Genomic DNA, 19683 nt, shown 5'->3' on the forward strand with positions numbered 1-19683 from the left:
TCTGACCTCTCTCCTCTGTCTGGGTCCAAAGGCCTAAATCACTGAAAGAGGCCTTCTCCTGTGGTGTGTGATATGATGCCAGAATATGTGCTGTGGGGCCTCTCTCCTCTTCCTGGGTGCAGGGGTCAAAGTAACTCAATGGTGGCTTCTCCTGTGGTGGCTGATATGATGCCAGAATATGTGCTGTGGTGCCTCTCTCCTCTTCCTGGGTGCGGGGGTCAAAGTAACTCAATGGTGGCTTCTCCTGTGGTGGCTGATATGATGCCAGAATATGTGCTGTGGGGCCTCTCTCCTCTTCCTGGGTGCAGGGGTCAAAGTAACTCAATGGTGGCTTCTCCTGTGGTGGTTAGTATGATGCCAGAATATGTGCTGTGGGGCCTCTCTCCTCTTCCTGGGTGCAGGGGTCAAAGTAACTCAATGGTGGCTTCTCCTGTGGTGGCTGATATGATGCCAGAATATGTGCTGTGGTGCCTCTCTCCTCTTCCTGGGTGCGGGGGTCAAAGTAACTCAATGGTGGCTTCTCCTGTGGTGGCTGATATGATGCCAGAATATGTGCTGTGGGGCCTCTCTCCTCTTCCTGGGTGCAGGGGTCAAAGTAACTCAATGGTGGCTTCTCCTGTGCTGATTGATATAAAGCTGATGGTTGTGCCATCTGACATGGTTGCCAGGGTCTGATTCAATGGGGGCCTACTCCTGTGGTGGGTGATCTAAATGCCTGATTCTCTGCTGTGAAGCCTCTCTCCTCCGTCTGGGTGTAGGGGTCAAAGTCTTTCAAAGTCGCCTTCTCCTGTGCTGATTGATATGAAGCTGATGGTTGTGCCATCTGACATGGTTGCCGGGGTCCCATTAAATTGTGGCCTACTCCTGTGGTGGTTGATATGATGCCTGATTCTCTGATGTGGAACCTCTCTCCTCTGTTTGGGTGAAGGGGTCAAAGTAACTAAATGGTGGCTTCTCCTGTGGTGGCTGATATGATGCCAGAATATGTGCTGTGGGGCCTCTCTCCTCTTCCTGGGTGCAGGGGTCAAAGTAACTCAATGGTGGCTTCTCCTGTGGTGGCTGATATGATGCCAGAATATGTGCTGTGGTGCCTCTCTCCTCTTCCTGGGTGCGGGGGTCAAAGTAACTCAATGGTGGCTTCTCCTGTGGTGGCTGATATGATGCCAGAATATGTGCTGTGGTGCCTCTCTCCTCTTCCTGGGTGCGGGGGTCAAAGTAACTCAATGGTGGCTTCTCCTGTGGTGGCTGATATGATGCCAGAATATGTGCTGTGGTGCCTCTCTCCTCTTCCTGGGTGCAGGGGTCAAAGTAACTAAATGGTGGCTTCTCCTGTGGTGGTTGATATGATGCCTGATTCTCTGCTGTGAAACCTCTCTCCTCCATCTGGGTGTAGGGGTCAAAGTCTTTCAAAGTCGCCTTCTCCTGTGCTGATTGATATAAAGCTGATGGTTGTGCCATCTGACATGGTTGCCAGGGTCTGATTCAATGGGGGCCTACTCCTGTGGTGGGTGATCTAAATGCCTGATTCTCTGCTGTGAAACCTCTCTCCTCCGTCTGGGTGTAGGGGTCAAAGTCTTTCAAAGTCGCCTTCTCCTGTGCTGATTGATATGAAGCTGATGGTTGTGCCATCTGACATGGTTGCCGGGGTCCCATTAAATTGGGGCCTACTCCTGTGGTGGGTGATCTAAATGCCTGATTCTCTGCTTTGAAACCTCTCTCCTCCGTCCGGGTGTAGGGGTCAAAGTCTGTCAAAGTCGCCTTCTCCTGTGCTGATTGATATAAAGCTTATGCTTGTGCCATCTGACATGGTTGCCGGGGTCTGATTCAATGGTGGCCTACTCCTGTGGTGGGTGATCTAAATGCCTGATTCTCTGCTGTGTAACCTCTCTCCTCCGTCTGGGTGTAGGGGTCAAAGTAACTAAATGGTGGCCTACTCCTGTGGTGGGTGATATGATGCCTGGTTCTCTGCTGTGGGACCTCTCTCCTTTGTCTGGGTGCTGTGGTCAAAATAATAGTAAGTGACCTTCTCCATTGGTGGGTGACTTGAAGCCTGATTCTGTGCTATGGGACCTCACTCCAATTAATATTGTTTAATTTTTATTTATTTTATGTTAACTCATCATTTCCCTATCTACATTTGTTTGCAGGGGATTTAACTACATTTTGCTGCCTTTTGCAGCCCTCTAGCCCTTTCCGGGTGTGTTTTACAGCCTTTTTAGTGCCCAAAAGTTCGGGTCCCCATTGACTTCTATGGGGTTCGGGTTCGGGATGAAGTTCGGGTCGAGTTCGGATCCCGAACCCGAACATTTTTCGAAAGTTCGGCCGAACTCGTCGAACCCGAACATCCAGGTGTTCGCTCAACTCTACTTACAAATGCTTCTAGGCCTTCCAGCTACGGGGGCCTATGAGGCCCAGTTCCCAGGCTGAGTCTTATAGGCACTTTGTTAGTGTAATACTGATAGCTAAATGCATTACAATACACCATGTATTGCAATGCATTGTAGAGGTGATCACATCTCCAAAAGTTGAAGTCCCATAGTTGGACAAAAATAAAAAGTAAAAAAAAAGTATCTCAAAAAGTATAATACTGAACGATAAAAAAGTCATATGTACCCCAAAATGATACTAATGAAAACGTCACCTCATCCCGCATAAAAATGTGGCCCCCACACAATACCATAGTCAGAAAATTTTAAAAGAATTATGGCTTTCAGATTAGGTATCGCTTGGCTCTATAAAAATATCACATGACGTACCCTGTCAGGTCCAGGCAAAAGATTAGGGCCACATGCAGGATGTTTTTAAAACCAGGAAGCATGTCATAATAATAGCAGGGTGTGGTTTTCACACTGACATACACTGGGCATAACAATGGCATATATGTGGAAAAATTGCAATTTTCACTTTGCGCCATCTGCTGTGAATTAATTTAGCAAAACAACTGTTAGGTCAAAATGTTCACTACACCCATAGGCAAATTCTGTGAGGGGTGTGGGTTCTAAAATAGGGTCACATCTTGGGGGGTTTCTTTTTTTATTTACCGTAATTTATTTATTTTTATTAGAGCCTCAGCAGTTATAGGTCAGTATAAATCACCAAACTAGGAATCAAATGTATATGGCGCTCTTTCTCTTCTGAGCCCTGTGGTGTGCCCATACAGTACTTTGGGACCACATATGGGGTGTTGGCGTATTCAATAGAAAATGGGCAACAAATTATTTGGTGCTTTTTCTCGTTACCCCTGGTGAAATTTAAAAATGTGTGACATTTTCTTGTAAAATATGTTTCATTTTCATGGCCAAGTGTTTCTAAATTATATGAAACACCTGTTGGAACAAAGAACAACCCTTTTAAAATTCCATGGGAGGCGTAGTTGCCAAAATTGGGTCACTTTTTGGGGGTTTCTACTGTAAGGGTACCTCAGGGGGTCTTCAAATGCAACATGGTGTCTGAAAATTATTCCAGTGACATTGGTCTTCCAAAAGCCATATTCTCTTCTGAGCTCTGCAGTGTGCCCATACAGCACTTTATGACCACATATGGGGTGTTGCCATATTCAGGAGAAAATGGGTAAAGTAAAAAAAATTGTTTGGTGCTTTTTTTGTAACAATAAACAATCTGGAGCTAAAGAAACATTTCATTGCAAAAAATGTAATTTTCTTTTTCATAGCCACATGTTTCTAAATTCTATGAAATGCCTTTGGGGTCCAAGCACTTACTACACTCTTTAAAAAATTATGCGAGGGGTGTAGTTTCCAAAATAGGATAACATTTGGTGGTTTCTACTATAGGGGGTATCTCAGTGTCCCTTCAAACGTGACATGGCTCTTCTTCCCTTCTGAGCCCTGCCGTGCGCCCATACAGCAGTTTACGACCACATATAGGGTGTTTCTATAAACTGCAGAATCAGGGTAATAAACATTGAGGGTTGTTTGGCTGTTAACCCTTGCTGTGTTACAGGAAAAATTGATTAAAATGGAACATCTGCAAAAGAAAGGTATTTTCTTTGTTTTGTGAAACACCTAAAGGGTTAACAAAGTTTGTACAATCAATATTTATATAATTATATGAATATTATGAGTGATATAGTTTCAAAAATGTCAGTTATGGGTGGTTTCTATTATGTAAGGGTACTTTCACACTAGCGGCAGGACAGATCCTGAACAGCCTGTCGGATCCGTCCTGCCGCTAGTGTGAAAGTAGCCTAAACCCCTCAAAGCGACTCCATAACTGAACTGGTCCTTTAAAAAGTGGGTATTGGAAATTTTCTTGAAAATGTTCAAAATTTCTTCTCAAATTCGAAGCCTTCTAATGACCTAAAAAATTTAAATGACATTTACAAAATAATGCCAACATAAAGTAGACATATGGGGAATGTTGAGTAATAACTATTTTTTTGAGGTATAACTGTCTTAAAAGCAGAGAAATAAAAATTTTTGAAAATTGCAAATTTTTCCACATTTTTTGATTTTTGATATCTAAAGGTAAAACATACCGACTCAAATTTACTACTATCATGAAGTACAATGTGTCCCAAGAAAGCAGTCTCAGAATGGCTTTACCACATAAATTGAGACATACATGTCAGATTTGCAAAAAAATGCCCTGATCCTTCTGGTGAAAAATGGCTTGGCCCAATAAAAATAGCAGAAAAAGATTGTCAAGGCTGGCGGGCAAGCTCCTCAGCACGCTGTGCCACCAGCGTTTGGTTTCCAGGGCGATGGGGTGGAGTTTGATGGCTGGCGGGCAGGCTACTCAATACACAGCACCGCCGGCGTTTGACGGTAACACATCCAGCGTCACATAACTGATGACGTCTCTCCTGGTTTGACCTGACTAGTTTGTTCCAGCAATTACTTAGGGTACTTTCACACTTGTGTTGTTGGATTCCGCCAGGCAGTTCCAGCGATCCAGCATTATTTTCCATTGAAATGCATTAATGCAGGATCCGGCAATCTGTATGCAAACGGATACCATTTGTAGACGGATCCGGATGCAGATCCATCTCACGAATGCATTGCAATACCGGATCCGTCTCTCCGGTTGTCATCCGGAGAAACGGATCCGGTATTTATCTTTTTCACATTTTTAAAGGTCTGTGCATGCACAGACCGCAAAACCAGATCCTTTTTTTCCGGGACACTTGGGGCCGGATACTGCATTAATGCATTTCAATAGAAAATAATGGCGGATCCGGCATTCTGGCAAATGTTCCGGAATTTTAGACTAAGAAAATACTGCAGCAGTCCAAAAACCGTACAGTGACTGAACTGAAGACATCCTGATGCATCCTGAACGGATTGCTCTCCATTCAGAATGCATTAGGATAAAACTGATCAGCTTTTTTCCGGTATTGAGCCCCTAGGACAGAACGCAATACCGGAAAAGTTTAACGCAAGTGTGAAAGTACCCTTAGCGTGGTTGTCGATCTGTCACTAGTTTTTTTCCCCTTCTTTATAGGCCCCTGCGCTTATCTAGGAAGGGACTGTTGTCCAGTTCTGGGCGACTGCTTAGCAGATCGTGCAAGTAGGTAGGGACATTGGTGCGGGTAGTTCCATGGTTCACTGCTCCCTACCGTGACAAAGATAAAAGGAAACAAATGGAAATATGACACTGAACTCACCTACACAGGAGTTAGATATATTTACGAATCCTTCCTTACAAATACACTGATATGATCCCAATGTGTTTTTGCAGATCTTGTTAAAATCACAGATACCTGGGTTTTCACTGCATTCATCTATATCTGGAGAAGAAAATGAGATACCCTTGTTAAAAAAAAATAAAATTACAGGGTCCGTACACACATGGACTTGCACTGGTGTTTTTTTTTACCCAGTACAAAAACACTTGAATCATAACATGCACTTTTTTTTTGGTCACATGTGGTTTTTTGTGGTGTTCTCTGTAAATGTTGGGGGAGATTTATCAACCCCATATGCCACAAAACTGGCGTAAAAAAGTTGCAAACCCCAAAACGTATTTTGGGCAAATGCCATTTCTACACTGCTCTCTGCACTTTCTGAAAAGGGGGAGTGGTGTGGGTAGGGCCATCAGCGCCAGCAGACCTATCATCATAAAATGACGACTGAAATCTATGCCAACTACTTGATGCCATTCTAGAAGCAGGGACTGCAAGAGGATGCGCTTGATTTATGATGAGGCGCGCACCTCATCATAGAAAATACCCGATGGCGGTTTAACTGTAAAAAAAAAATACTGCAAAAAACGAAGGCGCAAAAAACAAACTAAAAACGCAAAAGTGAAGAATAACGGCAACAGAAACCTACTGTGTGAATGCAGCCTCACAACTGATTTTGGAAAAAGACGGCATCTCATCAGCAGTAAAGAGAAATGGGACACAGTTTTGACCCTGAGGGTACATTTACGAGTACTGCATTCTTTATTTTTTGAAAAACTATTTTTGTAAAAATAGTCTGGATTAGCTGCGATTGTTAAAAATTGCAGCTAATATTATTACAGGAATGCTTCAGGATTGCCACAGGTTTCACCATCCTCATTTCAAAAGTTGAAACCCACAGCAGATATTTGCAATATAAATCAACATAAAATTACGTGTGACCGTACTTGGCTCACAGTGTTGATTATGCATGTTTTTTCCAGGCGTATTATTGTGTGGAAAAATAGCAGCGTAATACGGTACCAGTAAGGCTGTGTTCACACGGGCGAGATTTCCGCGCGGGTGCAATGCGGTAGGTGAACGTATTGCACCCGCACTGAATCCCGACCCATTCATTTCAATGGGGCTGTTCACATGAGCGGTGATTTTCGCGCATCATTTGTGCGTTGCGTGAAAATCGCAGCATGCTCTATATTCTGCGTTTTTCACGCAACGCAGGCCCCATAGAAGTGAATGGGGTTGCGTGAAAATCGCAAGCATCCGCAAGCAAGTGCGGATGCGGTGCGATTTTCACGCATGGTTGCTAGGTGACAGTCTATTCACTGTATTATTTTCCCTTATAACATGGTTATAAGGGAAAATAATAGCATTCTGAATACAGAATGCATAGTAAAATAGCGCTGGAGGGGTTAAAAAAATAAATTAATTAACTCACCTTCTCCTCTTGATCGCGTAGTTCCCGGTCTCTTCTGATGAGCTGTCGGCTAAAGGACCTTTGGTGACGTCAGGTCACATGCTCCAATCACATGGTCCATGGTGTCAAATGGCAAAAAATATTGTGACCCCAAAAGTTGCAAAAGCCCTGTGTTGCAAGAATTGCAACCATTTGAAGAAAGAATTCTGGACTGCAGGGCATGTGAGGTTAGGGCTACATAACGACATTTGTCGCAGCAATGTTGCGAGACATTTTTTGTAATGATAGTCAATGGTGTCACACTGCAACATGCGGCACGCTGAGACTGCAACGCAACAGTCGTCCAAAAATCGCAGTGTACTTGCACCCTTTTTGTCACGCAACTTATTGTCGTAAGACAAATGTCATTGTGTAGCCCTAGTCCTAGGCTACATTCACACAACAGTGAAACAAAGGGCAATTAATCTCTAAGCCTGTTTTGAGCTTTACCAACCAAACGATTTTTATAATTTTTTTAAATCGTTGTCTATACTTATTTATTTTTTCATCTATGTAGCCTTATAGGTGCTTGTTTTTTTACGGGACAAGTTGTCGTTTTTAATGGTGCCATTTTTTGGGTTCTCATAACTTTTATTAATTCTTTCTCGGAGGGGGGTAGGAAAAAACAGCAAAACTGCCACTGAGTTTTTAGGTTATAAATTTTGCAGTGTTTATTTTGTGGAATAAATAAAACAATAACCTTATTATCTGTGTCAATATGATTACAGCGATATCAAATACATATCGCTTTTTTATGTTTAACTACTCTTGTGCAATAACATTTTTTTTTTAAAGAAGAAAATTTTTTTGCATCGCCTCATCCTAAGACCCATAACTTTTAGTTCTACGGAGCTGTGTGAGGGCTTCATTTTTGCAAGACAACTTGTAGCTTTCATTGGTAACATTTTGGGGTACAGTGCCTTGAAAAAGTATTCATATCCCTTGAACTTTTACACATTTTTTCATCTTACAACCACAAACTTAAATGTATTTTATTGGGATTAAATGCAATAGACCAACACAAAGTAGCAAGTATGTGTGAAGTGAAAAGAAAATGACATGGTTTTCAAAATTTTCAATAGATAAAAATCTGAAAAGTGTGGAGTGCATTTGTATTCAGCCCCCTGTACTCTCATACTCCTAAATAAAATTGAGTGTGACTAATTGCCTTCATAGGTCACCTAATTAGTAAAAAGAGTCTGTGTGTAATGTATTCTCATTATGACAGCTGTTCTGTGAAGGCCTCAGGTTTGTTACATTAGTGTGATCAAACATGATAAAAACCAAGGTACACACCAGACAGGTCAGGGATAAAGTTGTGGAGAAGTGTAAAGCAGGGTTAGGTTATAAAAAATATCTCAATCTCTGAACATCTCACTGAGGAGTGAGGAGTGGATGGAGTATGGCACAACTGCAAACCTACTATGACATGGCCGTCCACCTAAACTGACAGCCCAGGCAAGGAGAGCACTAATTAGAGAAGCAGCCAAGAGGCCCGTGGTCACTCTGGAATAGCTGCAGTGATCCACAACCCAGGTGGGAGAATCTGTCCACAGGACAACTATTAGTTGTGTACTCCACAAATCTGGCCTTTCTGGAAGAGTGGCAAGAAGAAAGCCATATTTAAAAGCAAGCCATAAGAAGTCTCATTTGCAGTTTGCCACAAGCCATGTAGGGGACACAGCAAACATGTGGAAGAAGGTGCTCGGGTCAGATGAGACCAAAGTTGAACTTTTTGGTCTAAATGAAAAATGCTATCTGTGGCAGAAAACTAACAATGCACATCATCCTGAACACACCATTCATGGCGTAAAACATGGTGGTGGCAGCATCATGTGGTGGGGATGTTTTTCTTCAGCCAGGACAGGGAATCTGGTCAGAGTTGATGGGTAGATGGATGGAGCTAAATACAGGGCAATCCTGGAGGAAAACCTGGTAGAGGCTGCAAAAGTCTTGAGACTGGGGTGAAGAAGGTTTACCTTCCAGCCGGACAATGACCCTAAACATGCATCCAGAGCTGCAATGGAGTAGTTTAGGTCAAAGCATTTTCATGTGTTAGAATGGCCCAGTCAAAGTCCAGGCCTAAATCCCATTGAGAATCTGTGGCAGGACTTAAAAATTGCTGTTCACAGACGCTCTCCATCCAATCTGACTAAACTTGAGCTATTTTGCAAAGGAGAATGGGGAAAAATCTCAGCTCCTAGGTGTGCAAAGCTGGCAAAGACATAGTGTGTTGTGTTGGCACGTGTTATGATGCTTTATTGCTTTTGCCACTTATCACTCACCTGTACAGACATTCTCCTTTCCATCTTTGTAAGGGCAGAATGCGGTTTGATTTCCTTTCCGGTAGCCTGCATTACACATACAGTAATAACTTCCCCTCGTGTTTTTACATTTACTGTTAGCACCACACATATGGTCGCCAGTGACACACTCAAGTATATCTGAAAAACACACAAAACAAAGCAGAGGAGACACACTTGAGTCAATAACTGGGCCCAGTAGCTTATAGGTACAAAAGTAGGGTCCATGGACTCCTGCACTTTGGCTCCTTGTGTCTATAGATACAAGTATATACATGTTAGGAGATGCCTTAGGCTTCATGTACACATCCGCATCCGTATTTTGGTCCACAAACAACGGATCCACAAAATATGGATACCTTCTGTGTGCCTTCCACGTTTTTCTCACTCCCATCAATAGGAATTGCTTTTCTTGTCTGCAATACAGACCATTATAGAAAGTATTCTCTAATTTGCCGAACAGCCACATGGATCCACCTTAAAGACTGATGTGTGAAAGTCCCTATAGAAATGAATGGGTCAGTGTGCTATTTTAAAAAAATGCAGATAGTACACAGATGAAAAATACTGTGTGCATGAGGCCTTATGTACAAACCGGATTCCAAAAAAGTTGGGACACTAAACTAATTGTGAATAAAAACTGAATGTAATGATGTGGAGATGGCAAATGTCAATATTTTATTTGTAATAGAACGTAGATGACAGATCAAACGTTTAATCCGAGTAAATGTATCATTTTAAAGGAAAAATACGTTGATTCAAAATTTCACGGTGTCAGCAAATCCCCAAAAAGTTGGGACAAGTAGCAATAAGAGGCTGGAAAAAGTAAATTTGAGCATAACGAAGAGCTGGAAGACTAATTAACACTAATTAGGTCAATTGGCAACATGATTGGGTATAAAAAGAGCTTCTCAGAGTGGCAGTGTCTCTCAGAAGCCAAGATGGGTAGAGGATCACCAATTCCCACAATGTTGCGCAGAAAGATAGTGGACCAATATCAGAAAGGTGTTACCCAGCGAAAAATTGCAAAGACTTTGCATCTATCATCATCAACTGTGCATAACATCATCCGAAGATTCAGAGAATCTGGAACAATCTCTGTGCGTAAGGGTCAAGGCCGTAAAACCATACTGGATGCCCGTGATCTCCGGGCCTTTAAACGACACTGCACCACAAACAGGAATGCTACTGTAAAGGAAATCACAGAATGGGCTCAGGAATACTTCCAGAAACCATTGTCAGTGAACACAATCCACCGTGCCATCCGCCGTTGCCAGCTGAAACTCTACAGTGCAAAGAAGAAGCCATTTCTAAGCAAGATCCACAAGCTCAGGCGTTTTCACTGGGCCAGGGATCATTTAAAATGGAGTGTGGCAAAATGGAAGACTGTTCTGTGGTCAGACGAGTCACGATTCGAAGTTCTTTTTGGAAATCTGGGACGCCATGTCATCCGGACCAAAAAGACAAGGACAACCCAAGTTGTTATCAATGCTCAGTTCAGAAGCCTGCATCTCTGATGGTATGGGGTTGCATGAGTGCGTGTGGCATGGGCAGCTTGCATGTCTGGAAAGGCACCATCAATGCAGAAAAATATATTCAGGTTCTAGAACAACATATGCTCCCATCCAGACGTCATCTCTTTCAGGGAAGACCCTGCATTTTTCAACAAGATAATGCCAGACCACATTCTGCATCAATCACAACATCACAGCTGCGTAGGAGAAGGATCCGGGTACTGAAATGGCCAGTCTGCAGTCCAGATCTTTCACCTATAGAGAACATTTGGCGCATCATAAAGAGGAAGGTGCAACAAAGAAGGCCCAAGACGATTGAACAGTTAGAGGCCTGTATTAGACAAGAATGGGAGAGCATTCCTATTTCTAAACTTGAGAAACTGGTCTCCTCGGTCCCCAGACGTCTGTTGAGTGTTGTAAGAAGAAGGGGAGATGCCACACAGTGGTGAAAATGGCCTTGTCCCAACTTTTTGGGGATTTGTTGACACCATGAAATTCTGATTCAACATATTTTTCCCTTAAAATGGTACATTTTCTCAGTTTAAACTTTTGTTCCGTGATTTATGTTCTATTCTGAATAAAATATTAGAAGTTGGCACCTCCACATCATTGCATTCAGTTTTTATTCACGATTTGTATAGTGTCCCAACTTTTTTGGAATCCGGTTTGTATAACGGAAACAAACAAAAACGTTATTTGGCCCCATAGTCATGTATTAGGAAGGTGCAAAACAGAATGCCTCTTAAAGGCTTCTGTTTTGCATTCTGTCCTAGAATTCCGTTATAACGGAACCTATAACGGAATTCCCTAACGCCAGTGCGAACCCGTCCTTACTCGTATTCAATGTCACTAGATTATGTTTATATACAGCAACATCATTTGTCTAATAACTAAATGCCTAGGTCGATGAGTGAAGGCAGCGTTTACACCAGACTGTGGACTGACTGACCGCAGTAATGACTGACTGCAGAATTTACACTTGATTATGGACTCACTGACTGCAGCATTTGCACTAAACTGTGGACTGACTGACCGGGCGAGTATTCCGCGCAGATGCGATGCGTGAGTTGAACGCATTGCACCCGCACTGAATCCCGACCCATTCATTTCTATGGGGCTGTGCACACGAGCGGTGATTTTCACGCATCACTTGTGCGTTGCGTGAAAATCGCAGCATGCTCTATTTTGTGCGTTTTTCACTCAACGCAGGCCCCATAGAAATGAATGGGGCTGCGTGAAAATCGCAAGCACCTGCAAGCAAGTGCGGATGCGGTGCGATTTTCATGCATGGTTGCTAGGAGACGATCGGGATGGGGACCCGATCTTTATTATTTTCCCTTATAACATGGTTATAAGGGAAAATAATAGCATTCTGAATACAGAATGCTAAGTAAAATAGCGCTGGAGGGGTTAAAAATAAATAAATAATTATTTAACTCACCTTAATCCACTTGATTGCGCAGCTGGCATCTCTTCTGTCTTCTTTCTTTGCTCTGTGGAGGAACAGGACCTGTGGTGACGTCACTCCGGTCATCACATGATCCATCACATGATCTTTTACCATAGTGATGGATCATGTGATGGACCATGTGATGACCAGAGTGATGTCACCACAGGTCCTGTTCCTCCACAGAGCAAAGAAAGAAGACAGAAGAGATGCCGGTTGCGCGATCAAGTGGATTAAGGTGAGTTAAATTTTTTTTCTTTTTTTTTTTAACCCCTCCAGCGCTATTTTATAACCATGTTATAAGGGAAAATAATACAATCTACAGAACACCTATCCCAAACCCGAACTTCTCACGCGAGTGCAAAACGCATTACAATGTTTTGCACTCGCGCGGAAAAATCGCGCATGTTCCCGCAACGCACCCACACATTTTCCCGCAACGCCCGTGTGAAAGAGGACTTACATTAGACTATGGACTGACTAAATGCAGTATTTACACTAGACTTTGGAATCACTGACTGCAGCATTTAGACTAGACTGTGGACTGACGGCAGCATTTACACTAGACTACGGACTGACTGACTGACTGCAGCATTTACACTAAACTGTGGACTGACTGGCAGTACAATTTACACTAGACTATGGGTTGACTGACCACAGCCTTTACACTAGAATACGGACTGACTGCAGCATTTACACTTAGGCCTCATGCACACTTGCATGACTTTCAATGGGTCCGTGGAAAAATTGGAAAATGCACCGTTTGGCTTCCGCGTCCGTGATCCGTTTTTCCAGTCCGTGAAAAAAATATGACCTGTCCTATTTTTTTCACGGACAATGGTTCACCGACCCATTCAAGTCAATGGGTCAGTGAAAAATCACGGATGCACACAAGATAGTCATCCGCGTCCGTGTCCGTGATCCGTGTCCGTTTTCCCTATCATTTTCAATGCAAACTTGACTTTTCACTTTTCATGTCCGTGGATCCTCCAAAAATCAAGGAAGACCCACGGATGAAAAAACGGACACGGATCATGGAACTACGGAACCCGTTTTTGCGGACCGCAAAAAAAAATGGTTGTGTGCATAAGCCCTAAGACTGTGGATTCACAGACTGCAGCATTTACACTAGACTGTGGAATCACTGACTGCAGCATTTACACTAGACTATGGATTCACAGACTGAAGCATTTACACTAGACTATGGACTGACTGCAGCACTTACATTAGACTATGGACTGACTGATCGCAGAATTTGCATTAGACTATGGACTGACTGATCGCAGCATTTAGACTAGAGTGTGGACTCACTGACTACAGAATTTACATTAGACTGTGAACTAAGTGACCGCAGCATTTACACTAGAGGAGGATTGACTGCAGCATTTACACTAGATTGTAGACTGATTATAGCGTTTATACTAGCCTGTGGACTGACAGGCAGCATGTACACTAGACTGTGGACTGACTGGCAAAATTTATACTAGGCTGTGGACTGATGAGCAGCAGCGTTTACAGTAGACCGTTGACTGACCAGCAGCATTTACACTAGACCAAAGGGGTTACATTAAAAATGTTAATTCATTTATTTGATTATTCATACTGGACTATGAATATTAAAAAAGCAGTACAGTATGTACTATTGAATGAATTACAGTACACTCCTCAACATTGAAATTGCAACACCAACCAGGACAAGCTGTAGGTTGAGGTTATACACAAGTAGGTGTTGCTAAGATCTGCAGATGATCAAATTTCTAAGCGCATAGCTCCAATCTGTGGCACGTAGGAGGGGCATAATAACCAGATTGAATGCAAAGTGAGGGATATGAAGTTGTGTGGGATGATTGTGTGATGTCTCCTGTTCATCAATGTTCCAGTTATCACGACTTGTCAGAAACTGGAAGGGAGAGTATCCTTGAACTGAGAGACCTTGGTCTCTAACTACGCACGTAGGCCGAGATGTCAGCATAGTTTAACGTTGTGTGTCCCAGTGGTTGGGAGAACAAAGACGAACTGAAATGACAGCAAGAGGTGCACAGAGGTAAACCTCTGCATGGACAGATCATCTGAGTGGTAGAATGGCGCATAATAATCTCTTCTGTACTGCAAGTGAAATTGGACATTGCATCCCAAGCTGAGAGCAGCAAACAGTGTCTACACAACCCATCAGAAAATGTTTGCATAACATTGGGCTACGAGCCAGACATCCAGCTACAGGTATTTTCATTGACCTCATGCCACTGCTGTCAAAGGATATCGTGGTGCACAACAAGACGGCAATGGAGGCTGGAATGGGGGGTTATCCTCTTCAGCCATGAGTCACTTTTGTCTTGGATGCAATGATAGCTGGAGATTGGTCTGGAGACCACATGGGCATAGCCATTAAGAGGCCTTCAAAAGGGAACGTCTCAACATTCTACTCCTGGGATTATGGTGTGGAGTGGCATAATGTATGGTAGCCGGACCTGTTTAGTCTTCAGATCAGGTACACCATCAGCTCAGCATTACATTGATTTGCTCGTGAAACCAGTGGTACGGCCATTTCTCCAAAGTGTCCTAGGAGCCGTTATTCAACAGGACAGTGCCAGGCGTAAACCTGCTACCATGGCCTGCAGTGTCTCTGGACTTGTGTCACATCGAGCACATCTGGGACATCGTAGGTTGGCAATTGCAAGGGGAGCCTCCAGCAGCAGATCTTGATGACCATGCCACGGCGTGTGTGTGTATTTCTGTGGCACTCATACTCAATACTGATTAATTTGAGATCTTTTAAATATTTTGTTTCAATATATTTTGTAATTTGCATATCATAAACATGTCTATCTATCCTGTGATTTCCATAATTCAATGACTTTTCCTTCTTGGTGTTGCAATTTCAATGTTAAGGAGTGTAGCTCTGCTATCACTATTATAATGACTGTGTATCAGATGACTTAGAATTTGAACTTACATATGGAATATTACAGAGAAAATCAAAAACACTCCTGCGCTCCCATACAAAAAATCCACCAACCTCCAGTTGGAGGTCCGCTGCACAGTGTATATAATGGGCTTTGCTGCTAACGCCCAGGATACAAAATTGATTGAATGTTGATTTACCTTACGGTAAAAACTTACACTGGCGCTGGTAGGTAGAAATATAACACATTAACTACAGAGGCTAGATGAATATTCCGCTATAATAGAAAATGAATATCAATTGACGATCCAATGAAATAATCACCGCAATGGTAATTACCTTTTCTCTAGATGTGGGCTGGAGAAACAATCTAGGTTCTTTGAGTGTTTGCACGGTTCCCGTTCCTGTGTGTAGAGAAGTGTGAAGAGAGGCAAAACTTCACTGCTCACCTACCAGCAATCACACTGCTCCGGCCGGTAGCTGTGTGGTGCGAGGGAGCAGACTATAGGTTCGGCGTCCAGGATTTTCTGTGCGTGTGACGTCACCGCGAAGTACTACTGGTGCTCCCAGAGATCAAAGTTCATCCGACGCGTTTCTGAGCCGTCGGGCTCCTTCATCACACTTCTCTACACACAGGAACGGGAACCGTGCAAACACTCAAAGAACCTAGATTGTTTCTCCAGCCCACATCTAGAGAAAAGGTAATTACCATCGCGGTGATTATTTCATTGGATCGTCAATTGATATTAATTTTCTATTATAGCGGAATATTCATCTAGCCTCTGTAGTTAATGTGTTATATTTCTACCTACCAGCGCCAGTGTAAGTTTTTACCGTAAGGTAAATCAACATTCAATCAATTACATATGGAATAATTTACAACACAATGGGAGAGATTTTTCAAACTGGTGTAAAGGAAAACTGTCTTAGTCGCCCCTAGCAGCCAAAGGAGCTCTGAAAAATGAAAAGTGGAATCTGGTTGCTAGGGGTAGCTAAGCAAATTTTCCATTTCACCAGTTTTGATAAATCTACCCCAATCTTTTTGCAATAGTCAGTATCTAAGCCCCTTGTTTCCCCCTTTCCAATATGCGACAGAACAGGAATGAGGAAGATCATATTATTGTTGTATTTCATTCTTGTGATGGTTTATAGTCATTACTAAATACATTTTTATTGTACCAACCCACTAAATATTCATTGAATAGTAATTACTAAAACACATGACACATTTACATAATACTTTAACATTTTTGCACCCACTAAAGAGGCCTTTGGCTCTTGTAAAAAAATGACCTCTGACATTTTGGTTAGTAACCTGCTTGCCCATTGTGCTAGTTGTGCACACAAACACACACACCTCTTACCTACACACTCTCCTATTTCTTCTTTATACCCAGGGATACAGGGAAATGAAGCATTATACTGCTGACCTTCTGGGCAGATTCGATTGGTACAGTTTGTTGTATCTGTGGGATAATAAAAATGATCAGTTCATCTTTTAGAAAACTTCTAGTCGTGCTGTATTATTGGCCGACATTTCTGACAAAAATTTTCAGAATAGATATTACCATATGAGCAGAACTACAAAGATCACAGCAATGCGGATCACATGAAGGACACTAACTTGTATGCAGATTATTTGGCAGTCTGGTAATGTTGGTGTGGCGTTCGTGTCTATGGGAAGCGCCCCGTATAACAGTAGGAAGAAAGACCAGCGCTCACTTTTCAATTGCAATGTTTCCTGATTTACTGCAACATTTTGGTATACACTGCGTGCAGAATTATTAGGCAAATGAGTATTTTGACCACATGATCCTCTTTATGCATGTTGTCTTACTCCAAGCTGTATAGGCTCGAAAGCCTACTACCAATTAAGCATATTAGGTAATGTGCATCTCTGTAATGAGAAGGGGTGTGGTCTAATGACATCAACACCCTATATTAGGTGTGCATAATTATTAGGCAACTTCCTTTCCTTTGGCAAAATGGGTCAAAAGAAGGACTTGACAGGCTCAGAAAAGTCAAAAATAGTGAGATATCTTGCAGAGGGATGCAGCACTCTTAAAATTGCAAAGCTTCTGAAGCGTGATCATCGAACAATCAAGCGTTTCATTCAAAATAGTCAACAGGGTCGCAAGAAGCGTGTGGAAAAACCAAGGCGCAAAATAACTGCCCATGAACTGAGAAAAGTCAAGCGTGCAGCTGCCAAGATGCCACTTGCCACCAGTTTGGCCATATTTCAGAGCTGCAACATCACTGGAGTGCCCAAAAGCACAAGGTGAGCAATACTCAGAGACATGGCCAAGGTAAGAAAGGCTGAAAGACGACCACCACTGAACAAGACACACAAGCTGAAACGTCAAGACTGGGCCAAGAAATATCTCAAGACTGATTTTTCTAAGGTTTTATGGACTGATGAAATGAGAGTGAGTCTTGATGGGCCAGATGGATGGGCCCGTGGCTGGATTGGTAAAGGGCAGAGAGCTCCAGTCTGACTCAGACGCCAGCAAGGTGGAGGTGGAGTACTGGTTTGGGCTGGTATCATCAAAGATGAGCTTGTGGGGCCTTTTCGGGTTGAGGATGGAGTCAAGCTCAACTCCCAGTCCTACTGCCAGTTTCTGGAAGACACCTTCTTCAAGCAGTGGTACAGGAAGAAGTCTGCATCCTTCAAGAAAAACATGATTTTCATGCAGGACAATGCTCCATCACACGCGTCCAAGTACTCCACAGCGTGGCTGGCAAGAAAGGGTATAAAAGAAGAAAATCTAATGACATGGCCTCCTTGTTCACCTGATCTGAACCCCATTGAGAACCTGTGGTCCATCATCAAATGTGAGATTTACAAGGAGGGAAAACAGTACACCTCTCTGAACAGTGTCTGGGAGGCTGTGGTTGCTGCTGCACGCAATGTTGATGGTGAACAGATCAAAACACTGACAGAATCCATGGATGGCAGGCTTTTGAGTGTCCTTGCAAAGAAAGGTGGCTATATTGGTCACTGATTTGTTTTTGTTTTGTTTTTGAATGTCAGAAATGTATATTTGTGAATGTTGAGATGTTATATTGGTTTCACTGGTAAAAAAAAATAATTGAAATGGGTATATATTTGTTTTTTGTTAAGTTACCTAATAATTATGCACAGTAATAGTCACCTGCACACACAGATATCCCCCTAAAATAGCTAAAACTAAAAACAAACTAAAAACTACTTCCAAAAATATTCAGCTTTGATATTAATGAGTTTTTTGGGTTCATTGAGAACATGGTTGTTCTTCAATAATAAAATTAATCCTCAAAAATACAACTTGCCTAATAATTCTGCACTCCCTGTACATGTGATGAGTTTTGGCTCTAGTATTAGCCTTCCTCAAACATGTGTGACACATGTTTGAGGAAGGCTCATGCTAGAGCTGAAACACGTCACATATATACTAGTGTTGATCGAATTGAAGTGAAACGAATTGACTTTGATCCGAATTTCAGGAAAAATTCTATTTGCCATGAATCTGAATTTCCTCGTGCTTCGTGGTAACGTTTTTTTTCCTAAAGTGATGGCTACATGTGTTACAAAGTGAAAGTAAGAAGCCCGGGAACGCGATATTACCTATAATGCCGTGCAGCCAGACAATCAGCAGATATCCATCCCCTGTGATGTTGTAGCCCTATAGAAGGCAAGGGGCAGGGAAGGGGGCACGGTTACCTTGACTTAAAGCAAGCAGGCCGCTGCCCCCTTGACTTCAAGCCTGACTTTAAAATAGCGCGGACGGAGGATAAAATAAAGTTTTTCATACTTCTGCCTCATCAGAATGCGTAAGAAAATCATCATTAGAAACTCAATGCCAGCTACTTGAAGGTACTGCTGGCAGTTTGGGATGGTTTTTGCCGCTGACAGGTTCCCTTTAATATGTTCTGTTATACATACGCGTACTGTGCGTCAGACTCATTGTCAACAGGTGGTCTAATATATAGGCTCGTTTATCTGGTTCATCTGCTGCACTATTTATACTTAAAGGCTATGTACACCTTCGGAGGCAATTTTTTTGTGATTGCATGTTATTCATTTTTGGCTAAAAATAATTTTTTTCAGTTGGCTTTTTTAAAAATATTGAGCGGATCTGTCACAAAGGGTTAACTGTTTTTCTAGCTGTGTGACTGGTACTTTCACTTTTACTTTATGCTGGTTATCTAATAACCCTTATCTCTAATTTACTTAGAGGTCATAAACAATTATTTAAGCTACATTTTTATCAGTAAGATAAGAACCGAGATATAATCAGTGTTTATAATGTCAAAGAGCAGAGATAAGGAGTCCGTCTGCTTCTGGTCTGACCGAAAGGATAGAAAATCCAAAGGTTGCTACAAGAGCATCTCAGCTCTGTACAAAAAAGAACACCATATTTTTAATTGAGACCAATTTAAAGAA

At 42.4% G+C, this 19683-nt stretch overlaps 1 protein-coding gene across 1 annotated transcript in view; it reads right to left on the reverse strand.

The window, feature by feature from the left end:
• Window positions 1-19683, reverse strand: part of ADGRE5 (adhesion G protein-coupled receptor E5) — a 180701-nt gene that overhangs the window by 109333 nt on the left and 51685 nt on the right. The window contains exons 3-5 of the mRNA XM_040414661.1: window positions 16625-16726; window positions 9380-9538; window positions 5624-5746 (exon numbers count right to left, since the gene is read on the reverse strand). Coding sequence (XP_040270595.1) covers window positions 5624-5746; window positions 9380-9538; window positions 16625-16726 — 384 coding nt within the window. The remainder of the gene's footprint in view (window positions 1-5623; window positions 5747-9379; window positions 9539-16624; window positions 16727-19683) is intronic.

The sequence above is a fragment of the Bufo bufo genome, chromosome 1 (genome assembly GCF_905171765.1).
Source record: "Bufo bufo chromosome 1, aBufBuf1.1, whole genome shotgun sequence".
Lineage (NCBI taxonomy): Eukaryota > Metazoa > Chordata > Amphibia > Anura > Bufonidae > Bufo > Bufo bufo.